Source organism: Eublepharis macularius, chromosome 4, assembly GCF_028583425.1.
Source record: "Eublepharis macularius isolate TG4126 chromosome 4, MPM_Emac_v1.0, whole genome shotgun sequence".
NCBI lineage: Eukaryota > Metazoa > Chordata > Lepidosauria > Squamata > Eublepharidae > Eublepharis > Eublepharis macularius.
This window is the reverse complement of record NC_072793.1, coordinates 169,781,641-169,805,189: the sequence shown is the minus strand read 5'-3', so window position 1 is coordinate 169,805,189 and position 23,549 is coordinate 169,781,641. Positions and strand designations below refer to the sequence as shown.

At 48.9% G+C, this 23,549-nt stretch overlaps 1 protein-coding gene across 1 annotated transcript; it reads right to left on the bottom strand.

The window, feature by feature from the left end:
• Positions 1-1,246: 1,246 nt before the first annotated feature.
• Positions 1,247-22,123, bottom strand: LOC129327813 (zinc finger and SCAN domain-containing protein 12-like). Its single transcript, XM_054976568.1, has 9 exons — positions 22,012-22,123; positions 21,474-21,847; positions 18,953-19,073; positions 16,259-16,311; positions 15,954-16,075; positions 12,858-13,614; positions 12,054-12,174; positions 5,047-5,433; positions 1,247-4,842 (listed from the first exon to the last, which is right to left on the bottom strand). Exons 1-9 carry the CDS (start codon positions 22,121-22,123, stop codon positions 4,037-4,039), a joined length of 2,853 nt encoding a protein of 950 aa, XP_054832543.1. The 3' UTR covers positions 1,247-4,036.
• Positions 22,124-23,549: the final 1,426 nt, after the last annotated feature.

Genomic DNA, 23,549 nt, shown 5'->3' with positions numbered 1-23,549 from the left:
AGAGGCTGCATTGACCAAGAGTTCTTAGCATTCATTCTGCTTACTGCAATTTTTTTCCGCATTAATCTGTTATTGATCTGTGAAGTGGTTGCCCATTCACCCTTCTCCCCAGAGAATCACTGATGCAATACTGGAACAGGTGGGGTATCCATTTTGAAAAAGTTTGATCACAAAACACTCTAAATTTCTGATAGCTGTAAGTTGGTGATGTTCTTGTTTTATGTGTCTTATAGATCATCATAAAGTAACAGTTGTTCGGATGTGTAAGAGAATTGCTCATTTAATCCCTTCCTCGCCAAGTCGATCTCAAAACCTCTTGCCTCGATTCAGGACCACACTGGCCGGGCTGCAGGAGCGTTTGGCATGGCAGGGGTGGTGGTGATGCAGGGAGAATTCTCTCCCATCTGGGCTGTGGGCACCTTTGGTCAAGATGCGGAGGTAGGGGCGCCAAGGAAAATTCCCAGTCTGGGGAGAGAGGGCAGGCGCTGCATCACACAGGCGGTTCCTCCCCTCCCTCCCCAGCCAAGCCAGACGCACCTGCAGGCTGGCCTGCGTATCCCCCGTTGGGGCCACCTGCCAACTCGCCCTGTGCAGCTCCATTGAGGGTTGCACTGGCTGGGCTGCAGGAGCGTTTGGCATGGCAGGGGGGTTCAGGGAGAATTCTCTCCCGGCTGGGCTGTGGATGCCTTTGGCCAGGATGCAAAGGTGGGGGAGCCAAGGTGAATTCTCTCCCTGCCTGGGGAGAGAGGGCAGGCGCAGCAGCACCCAAGCACTTCCTCCCCTCCCTACCCAGCCTGGCCAAAGGTGCCTGCAAATGGGAAAGTGTAATGGCTAGTTTGAGGAGAAAGTACAGTAGCCATCACAAGCAACTTGGAGGTGCACCAGGAGAGAGTTCACACAGGGGAGAAACCAATCAAATGCTTGGAGTGTGCAAATAGGGAGGAGGGAGATTCTTTATATACATGACAGCATCCCCCTGACGTGATCGCTCCCCTTTGATGCTTCCAGTGAGGAGGGGGAGAGGAGTGCCAGCGCTGCACCATACTGTCCAGCTGGTCCTACCACCCAACATCCCCACTGCTGCTGGCCCAAAAAGGGACTGCACCAAGTGAGTCATCAGGCGCAGAGTCACCCGGCTGCTTTCTCCCCTCTCTCCCCATCCTGGCAGAGAACCCCCCCCCCGGCGCCCCTCACTCTGCATCCTGACCAAAGGCGCCTGCTGCCTGGCTGGTTTAGCCCCCCTAGAGGCCGCACCGGGAGAGTTGGTAGGCACTGTGTCATGCGGACGCATACTCCTCTCCCTCCCCAGCTAAGCCAGATTTGCCTGCAGGCTAGCCTCTGTAGCCCCCTTTGAGGCTGCCTGCCAACTCACCTGGTGTAGCCCCATTGAGGGCCGCACTGGCCGGGCTGCAGGAGCGTTTGGCAAGGCGGGGAGGGGGGATCCAGGGAGAATTCTCCCAGCCGAGCTGTGGGAACCTTTGGCCAGGATGCAGAGGTGGGGGATCCAGGGAGAATTCTCTCCCTCCCCAGCCAGGCAGAGAAACCTCCCTGGCTCCCCTCCCCAGCTTGGCCAAAGGTGCCCGCTGCTTGGCCGGTGAAACCCCCCTAGGGGCTGCACCGGGAGATTTGGCAGGCACAGCGTCACCTGGATGCCACCTCCCCTCCCTCCTGCAGCCAGGCCAAACACACCCACAGCCCGGATGGGAGAGAATTCTCCCTGGCTCCCCTCCCCCCCAGCCATGCCAAACGCTCCCACAGCCCGGATAGTGCGGGCTGCACCGGGTGAGTTGGCAGGCTTGCTGGTGCCCGGATGCCTCTATCCCCCACCTTCCCCTGCCAGGCGCAGTGCACCTCCAGCCCAGCTGGTGGTAGACCGGCCTGATAGATCCTTGAAGGCCAGATGCACCTAACTTTTACAATAGAATTAAATGAGACCTGATTGATTTTGGGCTGGAATCAAGAGCCCTGAAGGGCAGCAATTTTATTAAAGTGAATGTTTAATGCCTTCCTCTTCTCCTCAGCATTTCCCAGGTCTCTCTGCAAAGCCACTGACTAGGGTCAGGGGACCCTTCAGAACTTTGTGTCATGTGTAACGAGGGGTCTGAATTTCCTCCCCCCCCCCCACCTTCTTGTATCAGCACTGTCCATGAATCAGCTACAGTTTGCCAATGGATGAAAGGGGACACTCTGGTCAATTTCTTGTTGCTGCCCTCCACATGCCATGTTGCTTATAGCTTTGAGGCATCCATCACCTCTCAGCAATGGGAGCTTTTAAGGGGGTGCAGGGGGGCCACTCAGAGGAAGGTTATAAGAACCCCTTCTGAAAACTCACATCTTGTTCCAGCCTTTTGTCTTTCCTCACTCATAAATCTGTCCTCACCCCACAGTTGAGATTTGTAAGCCATGCCCTTAGATACATCTCAAAGGATGAAGACTTACAGAAGGATCATTTGAGAAAACATTCATCATCCCTCGAGCAGTGTCATCTGAACAAAGTACTACTTTGGCATTTGTGCAAGCCAAGGTGTTAACTCCTATCCCCCCACCCCCACCCCAATACTCCTTTTGGCAGTGTCTTAATTGCATGGAATGCAATCGAAACATCAGTGACAAACCAGCAAATTTACAAATTGGTTCGGTATGAAATTCAAGAAGGCATAACTTCTGCTAGGCAAAAAAAAGAAAAAAAATTAACGAATGTCCACTTGACCACCCACCCCCGTAGCCTGGGGGTGATTGGCAAGTTCTGAAGTGGTCATGAATTGCTCTTGCAATCGAATGGATTAAGGGAGAAAGAGCATAACAGCGCCAACTGGTGGTCAAGGGCTTAAATTATTCTGCACAGAGAATAAGCACAAAAAAAGCTACGCATGCGCAAAGCAGCAGTGCTTCATGGGATACCACCCTCGTCATGGGAGGACTGAGGAAGAAACCCATGCGAAGACGGACACTGAAACAAAGACAGTGTGATCACAGCAGACAAGTGAACAGGTAATCAAAAGGCGTTAACCCATGTAAATCATTTCACATGCTAAACACGTGATATTCATCACTTGTAGTTCTGCTCTCTCTTATATGAGAAAAGGCAGGAAAGGGGAAGCTCTCTAGCCACAACCTGGTAGGCTTTTTAAGGTGCTAATAATCTGGCAGGTCAAAGACATCTAAGAGAGGATAAATTGAGTGGTTTGAAATGCTAGAAAGATTTTCCCTGATGACTACAGGAAAAGCTTCTTTGACCCTCCCTCTCTGGGAGAGGGCAAATGGAGGTAATAAAATCCCTTGACACTGAGGTGAAATTCGCTTTTTGACTGATTCCATTGAACTGGGAGCATCTCTAACCAGACCCTTATAGACAGCAGCCATTGCTATGTGGAAGGCTGCGGGGCTAAACCAGGACTACAAGGTAATGGGAAGTTCCTAGACAGCTGTGCCCTTTAAATTAAACAGCCTGCCTTAGAATAACATCAGTAAAGGCATGTATAGAACAAGGACCAGAGAAACTGATTGTTTCTTTTGTAATCCCTTACTCAACCTGTTGCTGTGCTTGAGAGTATGAGTGTGAACCTTTTTCTTTTTTTCTAAATACTGGTAGTTGTTCTCTGTACCACAAAGACTTCCACTGCTCAAACATACTGTTTGAAACAGGTGCCAGGAGGGATGGTATTTTGGGAAACTGCTCTCCACAGTGGTGTGAAAGTGCAGTAAGGAATCTCTGTGGTAACCAGTTGCTGAATAAAAAGGCATGGCCACAACACAGAGCCTCAGAACAGCAAGCCTACTTAGGGGAGCTGGGAGCTTTGGCCCTCTCTGTGGGTAATTCCTAAAAAGGCCAAGTGGACAAGGCAGGTACCAGCAAGAGGAAGTGAAAACCCCTCTAAGGCTTGGGAGGAACTTGATGAGTGACATGTTGTAGGCAGGGACTTCGACAGCCCCTGGAGCCTATATGCCTTGGAAGACAAGGTAGACCAGTGCCTGCTGGCAGTGGGGCTGATGGACTGCAGTTACCATAAGGTTTCTATAGCGATGCAATCTCTCTCTAAGTGCTTATATGGTTTCTTTGGTGTTCAGACTCTGTGGTTGATTTTAAGGGGTGAAATATAAGGGGAGCTGTTGCCACTGGCTGAGAAGCTACGTGGTTTAGCCTCATGTGGATTATCTGATGTTGACGAAGGCGGGCTTTGCTAGTGAATTTCGTTCTACACTCTGAACACTCAAAAGGTTTCTCCCCTGTGTGGGTTCTTAGATGCCGTTGAAGGTGGCAACTCTGACTGAATTTCTTTCCACACACTAAGCATTCAAAAAGTTTTTCCCCTGTATGGGTTCTTAAATGCTTATGAAGAGTTTCATTCTGACTGAATTTCTTTCCACACTCTGAGCATTCAAATGGTTTTTCCCCAGTGTGGGTTCTTTTATGCCGCTGAAGATTTCTGTTAGAGGTGAAGCTCTTTCCGCACTCTAAACATTCAAAAAGTTTCTCCCCTGTGTGGGTTCTTTTATGCCGTTGAAGATTTCTGTTACAAGTGAAGCTCTTTCCACACTCCAAGCATTTATGGGTCTTCTTTCCATTGTGCTTTTGCGAATGAATATTATACTGTGATTGATCTGAGAAGTTCATTCCGCACTTCAAGCACTTGTATGTTTCCTCCAACATGGGAATTTCTTCACAGAAATCCTCTCTTTGGCAAGGCATGTGTTTATCCCTCTTCTCCACTGTGTGGCTTCCCTCTGGCCTCTTGGGTCCTCCTTGATTCCTGAAGTTTCCTTCCAGCTCTTCATCCTTAGCTTTCTCTTGGGATGACTGAAGCCAATCCTCGTCGTCCTCATTCTCCTGATCATCCCCTGCTGGAATAAAGAGAGAGATCCCATTAGCATCTAGGCAAGGAGGGCTGATCTGCACTCGGAAGTTCTCTCCACATTAAGAACATTTCCATGGCTTCTTCCTGATGTATGCTGAAGTGCACATTCATGGAAACTTTACAAGTACACTAAAGCCTGCTGCACCAGAGAAGTTTGGGTTGCACTCTGACCATTTATATGGCCCCTCACCTGAGTGAATCCTCTGATGTGAAGCAAGGGCTGATCTCCGACTGAAGCCTTTTCCACACTCCAAGCAACTATATGGTTTCTCTCCTGAGGGAACGTCTAGATGGGAAATAACATTCATGCTCTGAATGAAGGTTGTTCTAGATGCTATACTTTCATTTTCATGTCCTTCGTTCGTTCTCTTTTGGGGAGATTCTTCTGCTTGGACTGGGATTTCATGGAATCCCTCTCCTGGGCAAGGAATGGGCTTATCCCTCGTCTTCTGTGCATGGCTTTCCTCCTGCCTTGGTGGCCAAGTTTGAATCCTGAGGTTTCCTTTAGACTCTTCGTGCTTGCTCTTATTCAATGAGAAATTCCCCTGAAATTCCTCAACTGTTTCCTCTACATCTGCTGAATAAAACAAAAAGGTACAATCAGCACCCATGCAAGAAGCCAAGCCAAATATCAGGTACTCCTAATTAAGGGCTGTACTTTGTCACAACTTCTTTTCCTTGTAGGAGAAGGATTTCACAAGCAGAGTGTTTTGGGTAATATATACGAGATGTCTGAGGGGAATTCAACTCACTTGTTCCAAATCAATAGCAGTAATGTCTCTTTTTCATGGTCACTATAGATAAAATCCTTAGCAGTCCAAGTAGTCTATGTTAATGCCTGCTTCTTAACCATAATGGAATTTTCCTCACTAACTCCTTAGTTTTACTTGTATCCTCTCATTGTGCTAAAATTTCACCATGAACATAAGGCAAGCTTCTTGTAGAGGTATCCTACAACATAATTGTCTTAGCGTCTATCCGACGACTCACAAAGATAGCTGGAGCGTGCGCCTTTTGGGTGACTAAAGGAAGGACTTCCGCCTCCTTTCCCTTCCTCACTTTGATAGGCTGGGGAAACAAATGGCCCGCCTCTGAAGCGGCTTGGCCAAATCCGGATGGCCAGGCTGCAAGAGGGGCAGCCGCTCCCCACCTCCCTGTCAAGCCGGTGCAGGGGCGGGGAGCAAACCCGCCCACCTGCAAACAAGCTGCAAGCAAGGCGGTCACTCGCCTTCCCCTCGCCTCCGGGATGGGGGGGAGGAACCCGCCCCCTGTCAAGCCGGCGGAGGGGGGGAGCAAACTCGGCCGCCTGCAAACCGGTGGCAGGCTGCAAGAGGACCGGCCGCTCGCCTTCCCCTCACCACTGGGGGGGAACCCCCCCCATCAAGCCGGCACCAGGGGTGGGAGAGCACACCTGGCTGCCTGCAGCCAGCCAGCTGCAAGCGAGGTGGCCGCTCGCCTTCTCCTCGCCACCTGGCTCGCAAGAGGGGAGGGACAAACCTGCCTCTCTGTCAAGCCGGCGCGGGGGGCGGGGCGGGGCGGAGCAAACCCATCCGCCTGCAAACTGGCAGCCGGCTGCAAGAGGGGCGGCCGCTCGCCTTCCCCTCGCCTCCGGGATGGGGGGGAACCCGCCCCCCTGTCAAGCCGGCAGAGGGGGGGAGCAAACCCGGCCACCTGCAAACCAGTGGCAGGTTGCAAGAGGAGCGGCCGCTCGCCTTCCCATCGCCACTGGGGGGAACCCCCCCATCAAGATGGCGCCGGGGGTGGGAGAGCAAACCCGGCCGCCTGCAGCCAGCCAGCTGCAAGCGAGGTGGCCGCTCGCCTTCCCCTCGCCACCTGGCTCACAAGAGGGGAGGGACAAACCTGCCTCTCTGTCAAGTCGGCACGGGCGGGGGGGCGGAGCAAACCCGTCCGCCTGCAAACTGGCAGCCGGCTGCAAGAGGGGCGGCAGCTCGCCTTCCCCTCGCCGCCGGGATTGGCACAAGGGTGCGCCCCCCTGTCAAGCCGGCGCAGTGGGGGGGGAGCAAACCCGCCTGCCTACAAACCGGCCCGCCAGTTGCAAATGAGGCAGCTGCTCGCCTTCCCCTCCCCACTGGGATCGGCACCAGGGGGAGGGATAAACCTGCCCCCCTGTCAAGCTGGCAGCCAGCTGGGATTGGGAAGGTTTCCTGTCTGTCATGTGTCCTCAGCCCCCATCAATCAGAGATGCCTTAGGCTGATCCTGCACTGGGCAGGGGGTTGGACCAGATGGTCTGTATGGCCCCTTCCAACTCTATGATGCTATGAATGGGCAGGCTGCAAGCCCTTCTTCACACTAATTTGGTTGCAGCTGGGGCCCTTCCGAGCTCCAGCCCACCTTTTGCACCCTGCAGAATTTCCTTAAAAGGGAAGCGAAGGGCTGGGGGCATGGAGAAACGCAGGAGATTCAGAGAGCCATCCATCAGACGGGAGAGGCTGGGATAACCTGTGCCTGACCAGGACTCCCCGTGTCGGTTTGCCAGCTCCAGGTAGTGAAATTCCTGGAGATTTTGAGAGCTGAAACTGGAAGTGCTTTATATACAAACACATTGTATATAAAGAAATCTTTCAGCATTGATCACTGAATGTTATGTTTCATAAAAATGTTTGAAAAGCACAACAGCTTTCTAGAGCCCGTTGTATTTATTTGCACAACGGGCTTTGTTTCTAGTCCTACTATATAACTGAGCAAGCGTATTTCAGACAACTCACTTTATACCCTGGCGCACCACCAGAGGGCGCCGCCATGGAGGGAAGCCCAGGTAAGGCACCCTGTCCCTCCAGAAAATGTGCCATGGCAGGAAGGCCAGGCCGGGGACAGGTGGCAATACCAGCCCCCCACTTTCACTCAGCTGGTATTAAGAGTGAAACAGGTGGCAATGCCCACCTCCCACTTTAACCCAGCTAATATTAGGAGCGGAGCAAGTGGCAATGCCCACCCCTGCCTTAACCCAGCTGGTATTAGGAGCAGAGCAGGTGATAATGCCCACTCCCACCTTAACCCAGCTGGTATTAGGACTGAGGCAGGTGGCAATGCCCACCCCTCACCTTAACCCAGCTGGTATTAGGAGCAGAGCAGGTGATAATGCCCACTCCCACCTTAACCCAGCTGGTATTAGGACTGAGGCAGGTGGCAATGCCCACCCCTCACCTTAACCCAGCTGGTATTAGGATCGATGCAGGTGGCAATGCCCACCCCCCTTCAGCCATCTGGGATCAGGAGTAGAGCAGGTGGCAATGCCCACCCCCCTTCAGCCATCTGGGATCAGGAGTAGAGCAGGTGGCAATGCCCACCCCCCTTCAGCCATCTGGGATCAGGAGTAGAGCAGGTGGCAATGCCCACCCCCCTTCAGCCATCTGGGATCAGGAGTAGAGCAGGTGGCAATGCCCACCCCCCTTCAGCCAGCTGGGATCAAGAGCAGCAACCAACAGTGGAAACCACAACGGAGGATTCAAACGGACAATGGATTCAAAAATTATTTTTTTCTAATTTATAAAGTGCACAGTGCTCAGTGAACCACAACGTAAATACTTAACATGCTACTCTATAATACAAAACTATAAATTTAAATACATTCATACATTCCATCCGGTGAATAATTCATACAAATTTTTTTACAACGCTAGTATAGCAACGGCTCTATAATCAAATGTTCTACAACAAGTCAAATTCCCTCCTGTGATGTACGAAAGTCTCATCTATGAGGATGAGTCCAAAGAGAATGCTGAGTTGTTTTGTCAATGCACACAAGGCTTGTCTTGAGATTGTTTTGTCTATTTCAGGTGGCTGAGAAGATACAGAAGCCCGTCACTGGCATGGACTCTACAAGGGGCTGGCTGATGTCCAGCTTGTTTCCCTCTGCTTCATCAGGAGTCCCCAATCAGTGCCACCATGAACAATCCAATCCTGTGGTACAATCTTTACATCTCTTGAACGTTTCTGAAGCATCTCTCTGTTTCTAAGCCGTGCACAAACTGCTCAGAGGAGCAGAGCAGGTGGCAATGCCCATCACCTGCCTTACCCAGCTGATATTAGAAGTGGAGCAAGTGGCAATGCCCACCCCAGAAATGTCCAACCCCCGCCTTAACCCAGCTGGTATTAGAAGAGGAGCAGGTGGGAACGCCCACCCCTGCCTTAACCCAGCTGGTATTAAGAGTGGAGAAGGTGGCAATGTCCACCCCCTTTCACCCAGCTGAGATCAGGAATAGCAGATGGCAATGCCCATCCCACTTCAGCCAGCTGGAATCAGGAGGGGAGCAGGTGGCAATGCCCACCCCCACCATCACTCAGCTGGGCTTAAGAGTGGAGCAGGTGTGGGACGCCTCTCAGTATTTTTTGAATTGGAATCAGGTGCCAAGCAGGCAGCAATGCCCGTCGCCCTTCAACCTGCCAGAATCAGTAACAGAGCAAGTGGCAATGCCTGCAACCCCTTCACCCATCTGGTATTAGGACCGAAGTAGGTGGCAATGCCCACCCCTCACCTTAACACAGCTGGTATTAGGAAGGAGAATGCGGAAATGCCCAATGCCTGCCATAACCCAGTTGGTATTAGGAGCAGTGTAGGTGGCAATGCCCGCCGCCCCTTCAGCCAGCTGGGATCAGGAGCAAAGCAGGTGGCAATACCCGCTTCCCGCCTTCACCTAGCTGGTATTAGAAGCAGAGCAGGTGGCAATGCCCATCACCAGCAAAGCCCACCCACCCCCCACCTTAACCTGGTCATATACAGACTCTCAATATTTGTTTAAATAGCCTGCTTCTGGACTATTTTAATGACTTTTAAAAATTATTATTGATTGTATGGTTTTCTGACTTTTAATGTATTTTTAATGTTGTTAGCCATTGTTATTGATTGATTGATTGATTGATTGATTGATTGATTGATTGATTAATTAATAATAAACCTAGCTGATATTAGGAGCGAAGCAGGTGGCAATGCCCACCGCCCTTCAGCCAGCAGTAATCAGGAGCGGTGCACGTGGCAAGGCTCACCCCCCTTCAGCCAGCTGGGATCAGGAGCAGAGCAGGTGGCAATGCCCACTCCCTGCCTTCACCCAGCTGATATTCAGAACAGAGCAGGTGGCACTGCCAACCCTCCACAATAACCCAGCTGGTATAAGGAGCAGAGCAAGTGACAATTCCCGCCTCCCCTTCACCCAGCAGTGATCAGGAGGAGAGGAGATGCCCACCTCTGCCTTAACCTAGCTGGGATATGAGTGGAGGAGGCAGAAATGTCCACACCCTCCTGAACTCAGCTGGTATTAGCAACAAAGCAGGTGGCAATGTCCACCCCCAGCCATAACCCAGCTATTATTAGGAGTGGAGCAAGTTGAAATGCCCACCCTCTTCACCCAGATGGGATCAGGAGCAGAGCAGATGGCAATGCCCTCCCCCCTTCTCCTTGCTGAGATCAGGAGCGGAGAAGGTGGCAGTGCCCATCCCATGGTTTCACCTGGTTGGGATCAGGCACAGAGCAGGAGGAAATGCCCTTCTTCCCTTTTCCCAGCCAGGATAAGGAGCAGAGCAGGTGGCAATGCTCACCCCCTTCAATCTACCAGAATAAGTCACTAAGCAGGTGAATATGCCCACCACCGCCTTAACCCAACTGGTATTAGGAGTGGAGCAGGTGGCAATGCCCACTCCCTGCGTTAACATAGCTGGGATCAGGAGCAGAGCAGGTGGCAATGCCCCCCCCCATAACCCAGTTGGGATCAGGAGCAGAGCAGGTAGCAATGCCCCCCCCCATAACCCAGTTGGGATCAGGAGTGGAGCAGGTGGTAATGCCTACCCTGCACCTTCACCTGGCTGGGATTAGGTGCAGACCAGGAAGCAATGCTCGTTTCCTCTTCACCCAGCTGGGATCAGGAGTGGAGCAGGTGGCAATGCCTCCCCCCCCTTACCCAGCCTGTATCAGGCGTGCAGCAGGCAGCAACGCCTTTCACCCTTTCACGTGGCAATGCCCACTCCCTGCGTTAACATAGCTGGGATCAGGAGCAGAGCAGGTGGCAATGCCCCCCCCCCCATAACCCAGTTGGGATCAGGAGTGGAGCAGGTGGTAATGCCTACCCTGCACCTTCACCTGGCTGGGATTAGGTGCAGACCAGGAAGCAATGCTCGTTTCCTCTTCACCCAGCTGGGATCAGGAGTGGAGCAGGTGGCAATGCCTTCCCCCCCCCTTACCCAGCCTGTATCAGGCGTGCAGCAGGCAGCAACGCCTTTCACCCTTTCACGTGACGGAGATTATGCATGGAGCAGGTGGAAATGTCCACCTACCTCCTTCACAAGTCAGGATCACTGATGGAGGAGGAGGGGATGCCTGCCTATCTGCTCTGCCCTTTCTAGAGCCTGTTGTATTTTTTCCCACAACGGGCTTTGTTACTAGTATAAAATAATGGACAGGCCTTTTCTCCTGTAGAACCTGCCTGCTCTGTTTTTTTGAAACCAAATACAAGGTGAAATATCCACAATCTGGGTAGAAAAACAATTAATACCACTCCATCCAATTATCAAATGAGTCTTGGGGGGGGGGGGGGGCTTCTCCAGCATGAACTGCATAACACAATCGAGCTGTAGCCTGCTTTTATTCGTTATTCTTCCACAACATCTCCCCCCCCCCCCAAACTGAGCAGCTTGTTGAAACTTTTCCTCAGCCAGGCCTTTCAGTAGAGCACATTCCAAATTCTGTATCTGAGGCTTCCCCAAATGCCTCAAACGTACATTAAGGAAAAGACAGGAAACCTTCCCCTACACTTCTTATTTCAATTGCTGCTCAATTCTTGATTTTCTGCCATTGATGATTAAATACAAGAAGTTATCATAAAATCCAGTCCTGTATCCTGACAGACAGCTTCCCCATGGTTTTCAGCCTCCAAAAATCACCCTTTCGGGAGGCAGGGAGCCAGGACATCACCAAGTGAACCCTACAGTTCAAAGGGGATCCTCATGTTTTTTGTCAATTGTTGGGGGGCAATGAAGAACTGGAGACACTTGGCTGACCCCTGTAGGAAAGACGTGACGGGCCTTTGGTCCTTAAGTTACCAGCCCTTTTCCTTAACTATCCAATATCTAAAATTACTGCAGTGCCTAAATGGATCAAAACAGCCGCTGCCGAACTCAGCCCCAGAAGGACCTTCTGAGGTGCCCAGATCTCAGGCCCTAGAAGGCCTCCCCCACTCCCGCCTCACCTAGTGGGCTGGCTTCTCCATCCTTCTCTTCTTTGAGCTCCATCGTAAGCTGCCTCTGCTCAGTCTCAGGCAGATCCTGGCCTGCCCTGGAGACCCTCCCAGATGCCTCTTCCAAGGGGACCTGCAACAACAGAGAGGGACCCTTTCAGGGCAGAGCAACAAGGTGGTGGGGGGGGGAGACAGAGGGGAGGGTCCTGTACCCCACCCTGACCGTAGCTAATTCATTGGTATACAATAGGGAGAAATCGAGGAAGAATTTCCTGAAAGATTATAGAAACTTCTAAGCACCACATGTCAAAAGAAAAATAACCTGAACCAGTCTGGTTCATCACTGGCAACCCAGAAGGAAAAGGGCTTTAGCATGATAATGTATTCAGTTTTCAGTTGCCATCTATCCTGATTCCTGCACTCATTCTCTAGAGATTTTAATATAAAAGTAAAAAAAACCACAACATGAAAATAAAGCATCAGGCTGCAAGTGCTACGAATATTTAGAACTATGCAGGATGGGCCATTAATATGAATTAGATCATTTCATGATGAACAGATCCACTTAAAAAAAAATTTTTCCCAAAACATACTTCAAAAACACGGGAAATAAGCAGGGCAGAGCAAACTCCAGGGCAACGAATGCCGAGAAGAAGGCAACACCACCCAAAAGGCCCCAAACTTATCCACAGACCACAAACTGTTCAGGGGGAGGGAGAGGGGAGGAGATCGTCAGGAGTCTCCCGGCCCAGACCTGCGCATGGGGCTTCCGGTCTCACTCGTGGACAAAGGAGCCTCCCAGACAAAGGACCTCACCTGCGTCTCCTGCCGTAAGAGGAACTCTTCAGCCAGGGCCACTGCCTGGGAGCAGCTCTCAGGGCCGCCTTCGCTCACCCAGCTCCGGATCTCCGGGGGCAGGACAGTCAGCAGCTGCTCCAGGATCAAGAGCTCCAGGATCTGCTCCTTGCTGTGCTTCTCCACTCTCAGCCACCCACGGCACATTTCCCGGAGTTGGCTGTAAGCCCCCCGTGGCCCCTCGGCCTCCTGGTAGCAGAAACGCCTGAACTGCTGGCGCTGCTTCTCCCGGCTCAGGACATCCCCTCTCAAGATGGCTGCCTTCACCTTCCCATAATCCTCTCTGTCTCTGACATCCAGACCGTTAAAGGCCTGCTCAGCTTCTCCACTAAGGGCTGGCAGGAGTCGGGTCACCCACTCTTCCTGGGGCCACTGACAGGCTTCAGCCACTTGCTCAAAGGAGGCCAGAAAGGCCTTGGCATCATCCCAGGGCGAAGGTTTTGCTGGCAAGTGTGGGCTTCCCCATCCAGAGTGAGGATTTTCTACTGTCCTGAGGAACTCCTGCCACTGGGCTTCCCACTGCGCCAGGGAAAGGGAACCCTCTGCTGCTGGATGATCTCCTGGTCTCCTTCGAAGGAATCCTCCGATACTCCCAGCCTGGAGGTCATGAGCAGCCATTCCCCTCCATGCTGGTCCCTCCCCTATTGGGATATCTTGACATTCCGTTTTCATGCTGGGAAATTGCTCTGTGGTCTTTTTCCTATAACTCAGATTCTTTCTGTAAAAAAGAGACACAAACAAAAATGGAAAGAACAGATGAAAGTGGCATTGTGTCCTCTGTGTTTGGACTTGTCAGATACGCAAGTTATAGGTAAATCTACATTAGTATGATTTTACATACATTAAGTGTTAAATGAATTTGTTAAATACTTATTTTAAGTTTTGGAATCAGAAGTTTTCCCAGATCTGTCCTGTATTAACACATCACTTTTCTAAAGAGCAGCTAATTCTCCACATCAGCAAGCACGTGCATTCCCCACAGAGCCTCCCATGCAGCTACCTTATACTATCAGGCCATCAACCACACCCCAGCCTGATCCAACTAGCAGTGGTTTCAGGCGCCTTTTCCAAACATGTTATTTGGGTTGGCCCTCATCCCAATCCAAGCTCCACCTACAGAGGACAGCACAAAAGAAGATGGAGTTCCATGATCATTCTAGGCGGCATATCTGTATAGATGAAAATACACACAGAGAGGATTTGATTCTCTCTACAAGTGCACACATGTAGATTCTGTCCCTGCAATTGGGAACACTGCTTTCTTAACTTTCTCAGTCACCCAGAGGCATCTTGCAGTCGAGGGACTGTGTTCACAGCCAGATGATTGTGCATAGGTGGGGGAGAAGGCAGAACCCTCACGCCCACTCTCCCCTGGATGCATGTTGATCCAGCATGCTTATGGCCGTGTGGAGAAGGCTAAGAATTGCTCAGGTCACTGAGTCAGTTTACAGGGCTCACAGGGAAGAGATGAGCAAGCCCCAGCCAGTCTGCTCAGGCACACACCTCCACAGGCCCAAAGTCTCCTGGGAAAATGGCACTTCTCAGTAGACAGGAAACCCTAGGACAGAAGTACCATGTACACGCTCACGCTCTCGCTCTCCCCCCCCCCCCCGCTACCTCTGAAGATTTAGATGAGGACCTTTCTCTCAGCCATAAGAACAGCCCCACCCCCAAATTGTACAAAAGAGAATTTATTCTTCTTTTGGAGAAAACAGATGATGAAGCCCACAAGCCCTGTTGGTTTTTTTGTGGATTATATTAGTTTATGAACTGTTTTACATTGCGCTGGTAATCCATCTTGAGTTTTAGGAAGCCAGCATGGAGTACCGGTTAGAGTGTCAGACTACGATCTGAGAGACCCAGGTTCAGGAGCGGAGCAGGTGGCAAAGCCCACCCCCTGCAATTCCCACCCCTGCCTTAACCCAGCTAATATCAGAAGTGGCTCAAAAGCAGAGTGGAAAAGAACACCACCCGGGATTAAAGAAACAGTAATATAATCTATTTAAAGTGCTAGTGCTTCCAAATTCATATACATATGCAATGTGCAATTCATACAACAAGATCATATATGAAATACAACATACAAAGTTCTAAGAACAAGGATCACATATTCCCTTCCCATACATTCCAAAGAAGCAGGATGCCAAGTCCAATAACAGGTAAGGACAGGGAAGCAGGATGCCAACTCCAAGTCCAATAACAGGTAAGGACAGGTTAGAGAGCACAAGTATCATTAAGTTCTTCTTTCTTGCTTATAGGTTTTCTTCAATTCTTGGAATGTATGGGAGGGGAATATGTGATCCTTGTTCTTAGAACTTTGTATGTTGTATTTCATATGTGATCTTGTTGTATGAATTGCACATTGCATATGTATATGAATTTGGGAGCACTAGCACTTTAAATAGATTATATTACTGTTTCTTTAATGGGGGGCGGGATTCTTTTCCACTCTGCTTTTGTGCTGTTTGCTAAATATTAGAAACGGAGCAGGTTATAATGCCCCCCCCACACACACTTTAACTGAGCTAGTATTAGGAGCAGGACAGGTGGCAAATGCCCGCCCCAGCACTTCCCACACCCCACATTAACCCAGATGATATTAGGAGTGGAGCAGATGGCAATGCCCATCCCCGCCTTAACCCAACTGGTGTTAGGAGCTGAGTAGGTGGCAATGCCTGTCCAATAACAACAACAGCATTCAATTTTATATACTGCCCTTCAGGACAACTTAATGCAGACTCAGAGCGGTTTACAAAGTATGTAGTTATTAACAATATACAACAAAACACCCTGTGAGGTAGGTGGGGCTGAGAGAGCTCCAGAGAGCTTGACTAGCCCAAGATTACCCAGCTGGCTTCATGCGGAGGAGTGGGGAAACCCACTGCAGGTCCAACCGGGTCCCTGATTCAAGGGGGCCGGACCAGAACTTACCTCCCTCCTTGAGAGCCGAGAAAGGGCCAGCCTGACCCCCTCCTTCCCGCTCTGCACGTGGGGCCCAGAAAGATGGCCCTGCAAGGCCTGCCGGAGCTTCTCCCTTCTCTCCCCGCCGCTCTTTACCTTTCCAGGCTTGCCCCGTCCGGCTGCAGCCTCAGTCCTGCCACTCTCCTCCAAGCAAACCCCCAGCCCAAAAGCAGGAAGTTGGAGGGCTTTAGTCTCTCTCTCTTCCTTTTGCAACCTCTCTAGGAAATGAAACTTTGTCACTTTAACCCTCTCCAATCCTTGTTGGTGTGCACGGAGGGGCGCCCTATGACTTATTATTTTAGAAAGAGTTGGGAGAGACGTGACTTTCTTTTGGGCCACACCAGGAAACGCTCCTGTCTTATCCTGGAGATGAAAGGATGAGCTGGCATCACTTTGCTTACGCTCAGAGGCCAGAGGGAAAGGAGGTTGAAGGGACCCTTCACCTTGTCTCGGACTGCAAAGGAGTACAAAACCTGGTCCCACAAAGGGGATTTGCTACTATAATGACAATACGATATTGTTTTGATTTTTCTTCTGTTAAGAAAGATTTGTTCCTAGTTCTCGACTACTATCTGAAGCTCCTCTACAGAGATGAAGGTTGGGGAAGAGGGCTTTTTGTTCTTTTTTTGGGGTCCAATAAATGACTGTTGGAAATTTGTGGGGTTGTGGTTAGATTTAAAAAATCATTTGCGGGAACACAGTTTTCTTTTTTCAGACTGAACAGAGAGATAGAGTTAATTCCATGATAGGAATATATTATTTACTTAGATTTTTTCAGTAAATGCATGGGGTCATTCCCTTCTGCACCCCCCCCCAGGTTGATGCTACATCTTCGTTTTTCTCACAGATTTCATTTCCTATTTTCAACTTGCTCTGCTCATGATCCCAGCTGACTGAAAGGGGCAGGCATTGCCACCTGCTCTGCTCCTAATATCAGAATGCAAAACAAGAATTTACCCACGTAAACTTACTGACGTATTCAAAGTTTTATTAATGTACAACCACGTAACAGTATGTAGAAATTGATTATTAGACCGTATAAATACTTAACACCGACCCCGCTCAGTTAGAAAACCATTTACACCCATGCTGACAAACCAGGCTCCCTCAACAATTGATAAAGTGCGTAAGTGCTCTAAGTGCTAACAATATGAATATTGCACAAACAATGTAAAGTGCAAATGCAAGTAAAGTACCATACGAACACTAGTCCTTACAACAGTTTATAAGGTCCTGAGCACTGTGTCCAACTCGCAGGGAAGAAACGTTGTTAGAGATCACTCCAGGTGACTGTAACCACTATGCAAGTAGGTCCTTAATATTATTTCTTCCTTAATGAATCCTCTAACGGGTTGCCTAGATCCTGGTAAGGCCCGTTTCAAAATCTTTTTCAAGAGTACAGACACTAGAGAAAAATACAGCAATTAACAATACTATAAAATTACAGTCCATATTTACAATACAGTGTTATGAAAACATGATAGCATACAGTCAGTCAGGTTCTGAAATTCTAGTGTATTAAAGTGGTGTATTAAAGTAGTGTATAAAAGAGGTGTGATGGACTGCTGCTGAAGTTTGTAACAGCGGCAGTAGTGAAATTCTTATACATTTGCAGTTCTGAGATGTTTGGTGAGGAGGTCTGTTGGCCCCTGATGCAATCTGGAAACAAGCGTTGATGACCGGTTCCTTGTCGGGTCTCGATCCTGCAGAGTGTTCCATCTCCTTATTCCACCTGTTGAAAGAAAATGAGAAGAGTACATCTATCTAAGAACTTACCTTGAACAGGAACGAGGGGTCCTCACAGCTTCTCTGGTTTGTTGTTTACATTTCATCTCTGCTTTGAATTTTGATATGAACTTGATTGCACCATTGGATATTTCTGAACTGGCCAATGTTGAGCTGTTTATTGCACACTGTTTGTTTATGTGATTGAACATAACATAAGAACATAAGCAAAGCCATGTTGGATCAGGCCAGTGGCCCATCCAGTCCAACATTCTGTCACACACAGTGGCTAGAAATCCAGTGCCATCTAAAGGACTGTCAGTGAGGCCAGGACACCAGAAGCCCTCCCACTGCCTTCCTTCCAGCACCAAGACAACAGAGCACCACCTCCCCACAAAGAGAATACCATCTATCTCCTGTGGCTAATAGCCACTGATGGACCTCTTGATATGCCTATAACAGTATTGTTATTTATTCATTGCACTGCGAAAAACACTTTAATACACTAGAATTTCAGAACCTGACTGACTGTATCCCTTAGTTGTGGGTTTCCACTTTGATTACTCAGGTTGTTGCTAAGGGAGCTTCCTTTTGTTTGATAGTCCTGATCCCAGCTGATCCCGGTGGGTGAAAGCAGGGGGTGGGCATTGCTCCCTCTCTGATCCTGATTCCAGCTAGTTGAAGATGGGGAGCAGCCATTGCCATCTACTTCACTCCTGATCCCAGCTGGGTGAAGGCGGAGGGTGGGCATTGCCACCTGCTCTGCTCCTGATCGCAGCTAAGTGAAGTTAGGGGATGACCATTGCCACCTGCTCCTCTCCTGCTCCCAGCAGGGCAAAGGGCGGGCAGGCATTGCCACATACTTTGCTCCTGATCTCAGCTGGCAGAAAGCGGGGGCAGACATTGATCCTATCCTGGGTTTCCCACAGTGGCACGCTGTCTGGAGGTCTGGTTGCCTCATCTGAGCTTCCCACCATTGCAGCACCCTCTGGTGGTGCACCAGGGTAGGAAGTGACTTGTGTAGAATACACTTAGCCTTGTATATAGTAGGATTCTTCTACAACATCCCCCCCCCAAACTGAGGAGCTTGTTGAAACTTTTCCCCAGCCAGGACTTTCAGTAGAGCACATTTTAAATTCTGCATCTGTGACCGCCGCAAAACTCCATATAGGTACATTAAGGGAAAAAAGGAGTTAGGAATCTTTCTCCTACCATTCCTGTTTCACTTGCTGCTCAGGTCTTGATTTTCTGCCATCGATGATTAAACACAAGAAGTAATAATAAAATCCAGTCCTGCATCTGGACAGACAGCTTCCCCATATTTTTCATCCTCAAGTTCTAGAAGACCCCCCCCCTCACTCTCTCCTCACCTAGCGGGCTGGCTTCTCCATCCTCCTCTTCCTTGAGCCCCATCCTGAGCTGCCTCTGCTCAATCTCAGACAGATCCTGGCCTGCCTCGGAGACCCTCCCAGATGCCTCCTCCAAGGACACCTGCGACAGCAGAGAGGGACCCTTTCAGGGCAAAGCAACAAAAAGGGGGAGACAGAGGGGAGGGTTCTGTGCCCCACCCTGACTGTAGCCAATTCATTGGAGAGAAAATGAAATCAGGGAGAAATCAGCGAAGAATTTCCTGAAAGAATATAGAAACTTCTTAGCACCACATTTCAAAAGAAAAATAACCTGAACCAGCCTGGTTCATTGCAGGCAACCCAGGAGGAAAAGGAAGAAAACAAATAACAAGAAAACAATAATTCTAAAATCAACATACAATAAGCAATAATAAGATAAATTAACCAAGCACATTAAAGTGCAATGGTGGGGAGAACCTCCGCTGCAAAGCTGGGAGGCTGAAATGGCACCGCCTCCTTCAACCACCGAACGCCTTGCGGAACAGCTCTGTCTTACAGGCCTGGCGGAACAATAATGTCCCGCTAGGCCCGGGTCTCTATTGACAGAGCATTCCACCAGGCTGGAGGCAGGACTGAAAAGGTCCTGGCCCTGGTTGAAGCGAAGCAGGCTTCCTTAGGGCCGAGGACCACCAGTAAACATTTATCTGCTGATCGAAGTGGTCTCTGGGGAACATACAGGGAGAGGCAGTCCCAAAGATATGCCGGTCCCAACCCGCTCAGGGCTTTAAAGGTAAGAACCAACAGCATGACAATATATTCAGTTTTCAATTACCTTCTGTCCTGATTACTACACACATTCTCTAGAGATTTTAATACAAACAGGAAAAAAATTAACACTTACATGAAAATAAAGCATCAGGCCGCAGTGCTACTAAAATTTAGAACTAATCAGGATGGGCCATTAATATTAGACCATTTCATGATGGAATGATTCCCTTTTAAGAATTTTTTTTCCCAAAACAGATTTCTGAAATATGGGAAATAAGCAGGGCAGAGTAAACTCCAGGGCAATGAATGCCGGGAAGAAGGCAATACTGTAGGATGTGGATTTAATTAAAGAGATTTTATATACCTTTCCGTGCCTTTAAGTATTATGCACTTTTACTATCCTCAGGTAGTATTTTGTAGTATTTGTAATGCAACTTGCAAGAAAATGACACTTGAAACAAAGGACCAAAGAAGAATGTGGGTTAAACATGTTAGAACTGAGAATTAACAATACAATGCTTGCTATATGGTAGAGATGCACCAATGCAAAATGTAGCAATAGAAGCTTGTAAAAAAAGATAGAAACTATGTGGCTAAGAGAAAAAAAAGAATTTAGCTGTAAGTTAGTTAGAGTAAAAGAATTGTCCAAGGCTAGCAGGACATTCCAGAAGGGGAAAGATTACTCCCTTCCACGGGACCAGAGGAAGCAACTCTGAATCAAGCCCCACAAGGTTGCAAGAAGCGACAGAGAGGCGCCTTGACTAAGATTGCCAAATGTTACATTGACCAAAGAAATGGGCATTAATGAAAAGTCTATGAGAGAAATGTGTGGGAAAGGAAGGAAGATGTACCAAAAGAGAGACAAGCCAAGGACATATAAGATAAGAAATGAGTATTGGGTAATATTATAATTTTGCTATTGACCTAAGCTGCTTCTTCCAATATTATAATTAACCAAAAGGTATTAATTGCTTTGCACTGCTATTTTAGCTCTGATGAGCTTTGGACACAAGGAGACCTTCTACTCCCTGTGTAACAAGTGCTCCCCCATTGTTTAATAAACAATCATATATTGGTTGTTGTGGGTTTTCCGGGCTGTATTGCCGTGGTCTTGGCATTGTAGTTCCTGACGTTTCGCCAGCAGCTGTGGCTGGCATCTTCAGAGGTGTAGCACCAAAAGACAGAGATCTCTCAGTGTCACAGTGTGGAAAGATGTTGGCAGGTCATTTGTATCTACTCAGGAGGGGTGGGGTTGAGCTGAGTCATCCTGTAAGAGTTTCCCAGGGTGTGGAATGCTAATGGCGGGAGGCTTCACTGTATCCTGAGGAGGTTCTTTTGCATATGGACTTCTTTTCCACACTGTGACACTGAGAGATCTCTGTCTTTTGGTGCTACACTTCTGAAGATGCCAGCCACAGCTGCTGGCGAAACGTCAGGAACTACAATGCCAAGACCACGGCAATACAGCCCGGAAAACCCACAACAACCATCGTTCTCTGGCCGTGAAAGCCTTCGACAATACAATCATATATTGCTTCATTCTACAGGACTTCGTGGTGTGTGTCTCTTATTGTGATTGGCGAAAGGGACACTCAGGGCACAAGTTTGTGCTCAACAATACCGACCAAAAGGCCCCAAACTTATAAGCAGTCCCCAAACTGTTCAGGAGGAGGAAGATGGAGGGAGATGGTCAGGACTCTGCTGGCCCAGACCTGCAGATGGGGCTTCTGGTCTCACTTGTGAACAAAGGAGTCTCCCAGACAAAGGGCCTCACCTGCATCTCCTTCCATAAGAGGAACTCCTCGGCCAGGGCCACAGCCTGGGAGCAGCTCTCAGGGCCGCCTTCACTCACCCAGTGCGGGATCTCCGAGGGCAGGACAGTCAGCAGCTGCTCCAGGATCAAGAGCTCCAGGATCTGCTCCTTGCTGTGCTTCTCCACTCTCAGCCACTCATGGCACATTTCCCGGAGTTGGCAGTAAGCCCCCCGTGGCCCCTCAGCTTCCTGGTAGCAGAAATGCCTGAACTGCTGGCGCTGCTTCTCCCAGCTCAGGACATCCCCTCTCAAGATGGCTGCCTTCACCTTCCCATAATCCTCTCTGTCTCTGACATCCAGACTGTTAAAGGCCTGCTCAGCTGCTCCACTAAGGGCTGGCCGGAGTTGGGTCACTCACTCTTCATTGGGCCACTGACAGGCTTCAGCCATTTGCTCAAAGGAGGCCAGAAAGGCCTTGGCATTCCCCCAGGGAGAAGATTTCTCTGGCAAGTATGGGATTCCAGAGTGAGGGTTTTCCAGTGTCCTGAGGAACTCTTGCCACTGGATTTCCCACTGCGCAAGGGAAAGGGAGTCCTCTGCTGCTGGATGATGCCCTGGAGCTCCTGGTCTCCTTCGAAGGAATCCTCCGATACTCCCAGCCTGGAGGTCATGAGGAGCCATTCCCCTCCCTGCCGGTCCCTCCCCTATTTTCATATCTTGCCATTCCATTTTCATGCTGGGAAATTGCTTCGTGATCTTTTTCCTACAACAAATTGTATAAATAAATTACAGTGTTCAAGACTCAAGATTCCTTCTGTAAAAAAGAGACAAACAAAAACGGAAAGAACAGATGAAAGTAGCATTGTGTCCTCTATTTGTGTCTGGACTTGTCAGATGCATAAGTTATAGGTAAATCTACATCAGTATTATTTTACATACATTATGTGTTAAATGAATTTGTTAAATTCTTATTTTAAACTTTGGAATTTGTTTTGAGGGATAGAATCACATGTTTCCCCCTCATCTGTCCTGTATTAACACATCACTCTTCTAAAGAGCAGTGAATTCTCCACATCAGCAAGCACGTGCTTTCCCAACAGAGCCTCCCATGTAGCTACCTGGAGCCTTTTCCAAACATGTTATTTGGGTTGGCTTCAGATGGTGGTCCCTAGTATTGAACTGGAGACTCCTGGACTCAAGGCAGATACTTAATCACTGAACTGTGGCCCAGCCACACCTCCACCCCAATGAAATCTCCTCATCCCAATCCAAGCTCCTCCTACAGAGGACAGCACAAAAGAAGATGGAGTTCCATGATCAATCAAGGCAGCATATCTGTATAGATGAAAATACACAGAGAGAGGGCAAGTGTGTATCAGTGGGCACTTCATGCTGATGCACATGTTATTTTCTTGGGCCCAGTAAGGGATAATTGGAAATGTGTGGGGTTGTTAGATAAAAAATATCGTATGGAGAAAACGGTTTTCTTTTTTCAGACTGAACAGAGAAATTGAGTTAAGTCCACAATAGGAACATATTATTTTCTTAGATTTTTCAGCAAATGCATGAGGTCCTTCCCTTCCCCACTCCCCCTTACATGATTGATGCTACATCTTTGTTTTGATCACAGATTTGTTGTTTGTTATTTTCAAATTTTATTTTATGTCCTCCTATTTTCCAATGAACAAAAACAAGTTGTTACGAGCCCTTTCAGTTAGATTTTGCCTTTAACCCTTTTCTCCTTTTACACCATCTGGGTAGATTGCTACCACCAGGAATTATATTGCAGCTAGAGAGGGGTGAGTTTGGGAAAGGGGAAAGTTAGATCCCTAAAATTATACTTTTCATATTTTTATTTATTCAAGGATAATACTGAAACTTTGCAACTGCTGTTTGGCTAAAAATTCTGTTAAAAGATGTCTGCAAAAGCAAATGCTGTTTCAAAGAAACGAAGGATTGCAGATAAGCACTGTGTCTTTAATGACAAATGGACTACTATGTCTTTGTTTTAAACAAAGATAAAGCACTTTGCCTGATATACTTGAAACTGTCTATTAAAGGAGTACACTGTTAGAAGGCACTTTGAATCCTGTCACA

Coding starts and splice junctions, on each gene's coding strand:
- LOC129327813 (XM_054976568.1), bottom strand. CDS start 22,123: ATGACCTCCAGGCTGGGAGTATCGGAGGATTCCTTCGAAGGAGACCAG. Junction 16,076..16,258: donor TTTCCCTCTGGCCTCTGAGC/GTAAGCAAAGTG, acceptor TTCATTTCCTAG/AGAGGTTGCAAAAGGAAGAG. Junction 13,615..15,953: donor GACGGGGCAAGCCTGGAAAG/GTAAAGAGCGGC, acceptor TCTTTTTTACAG/AAAGAATCTGAGTTATAGGA.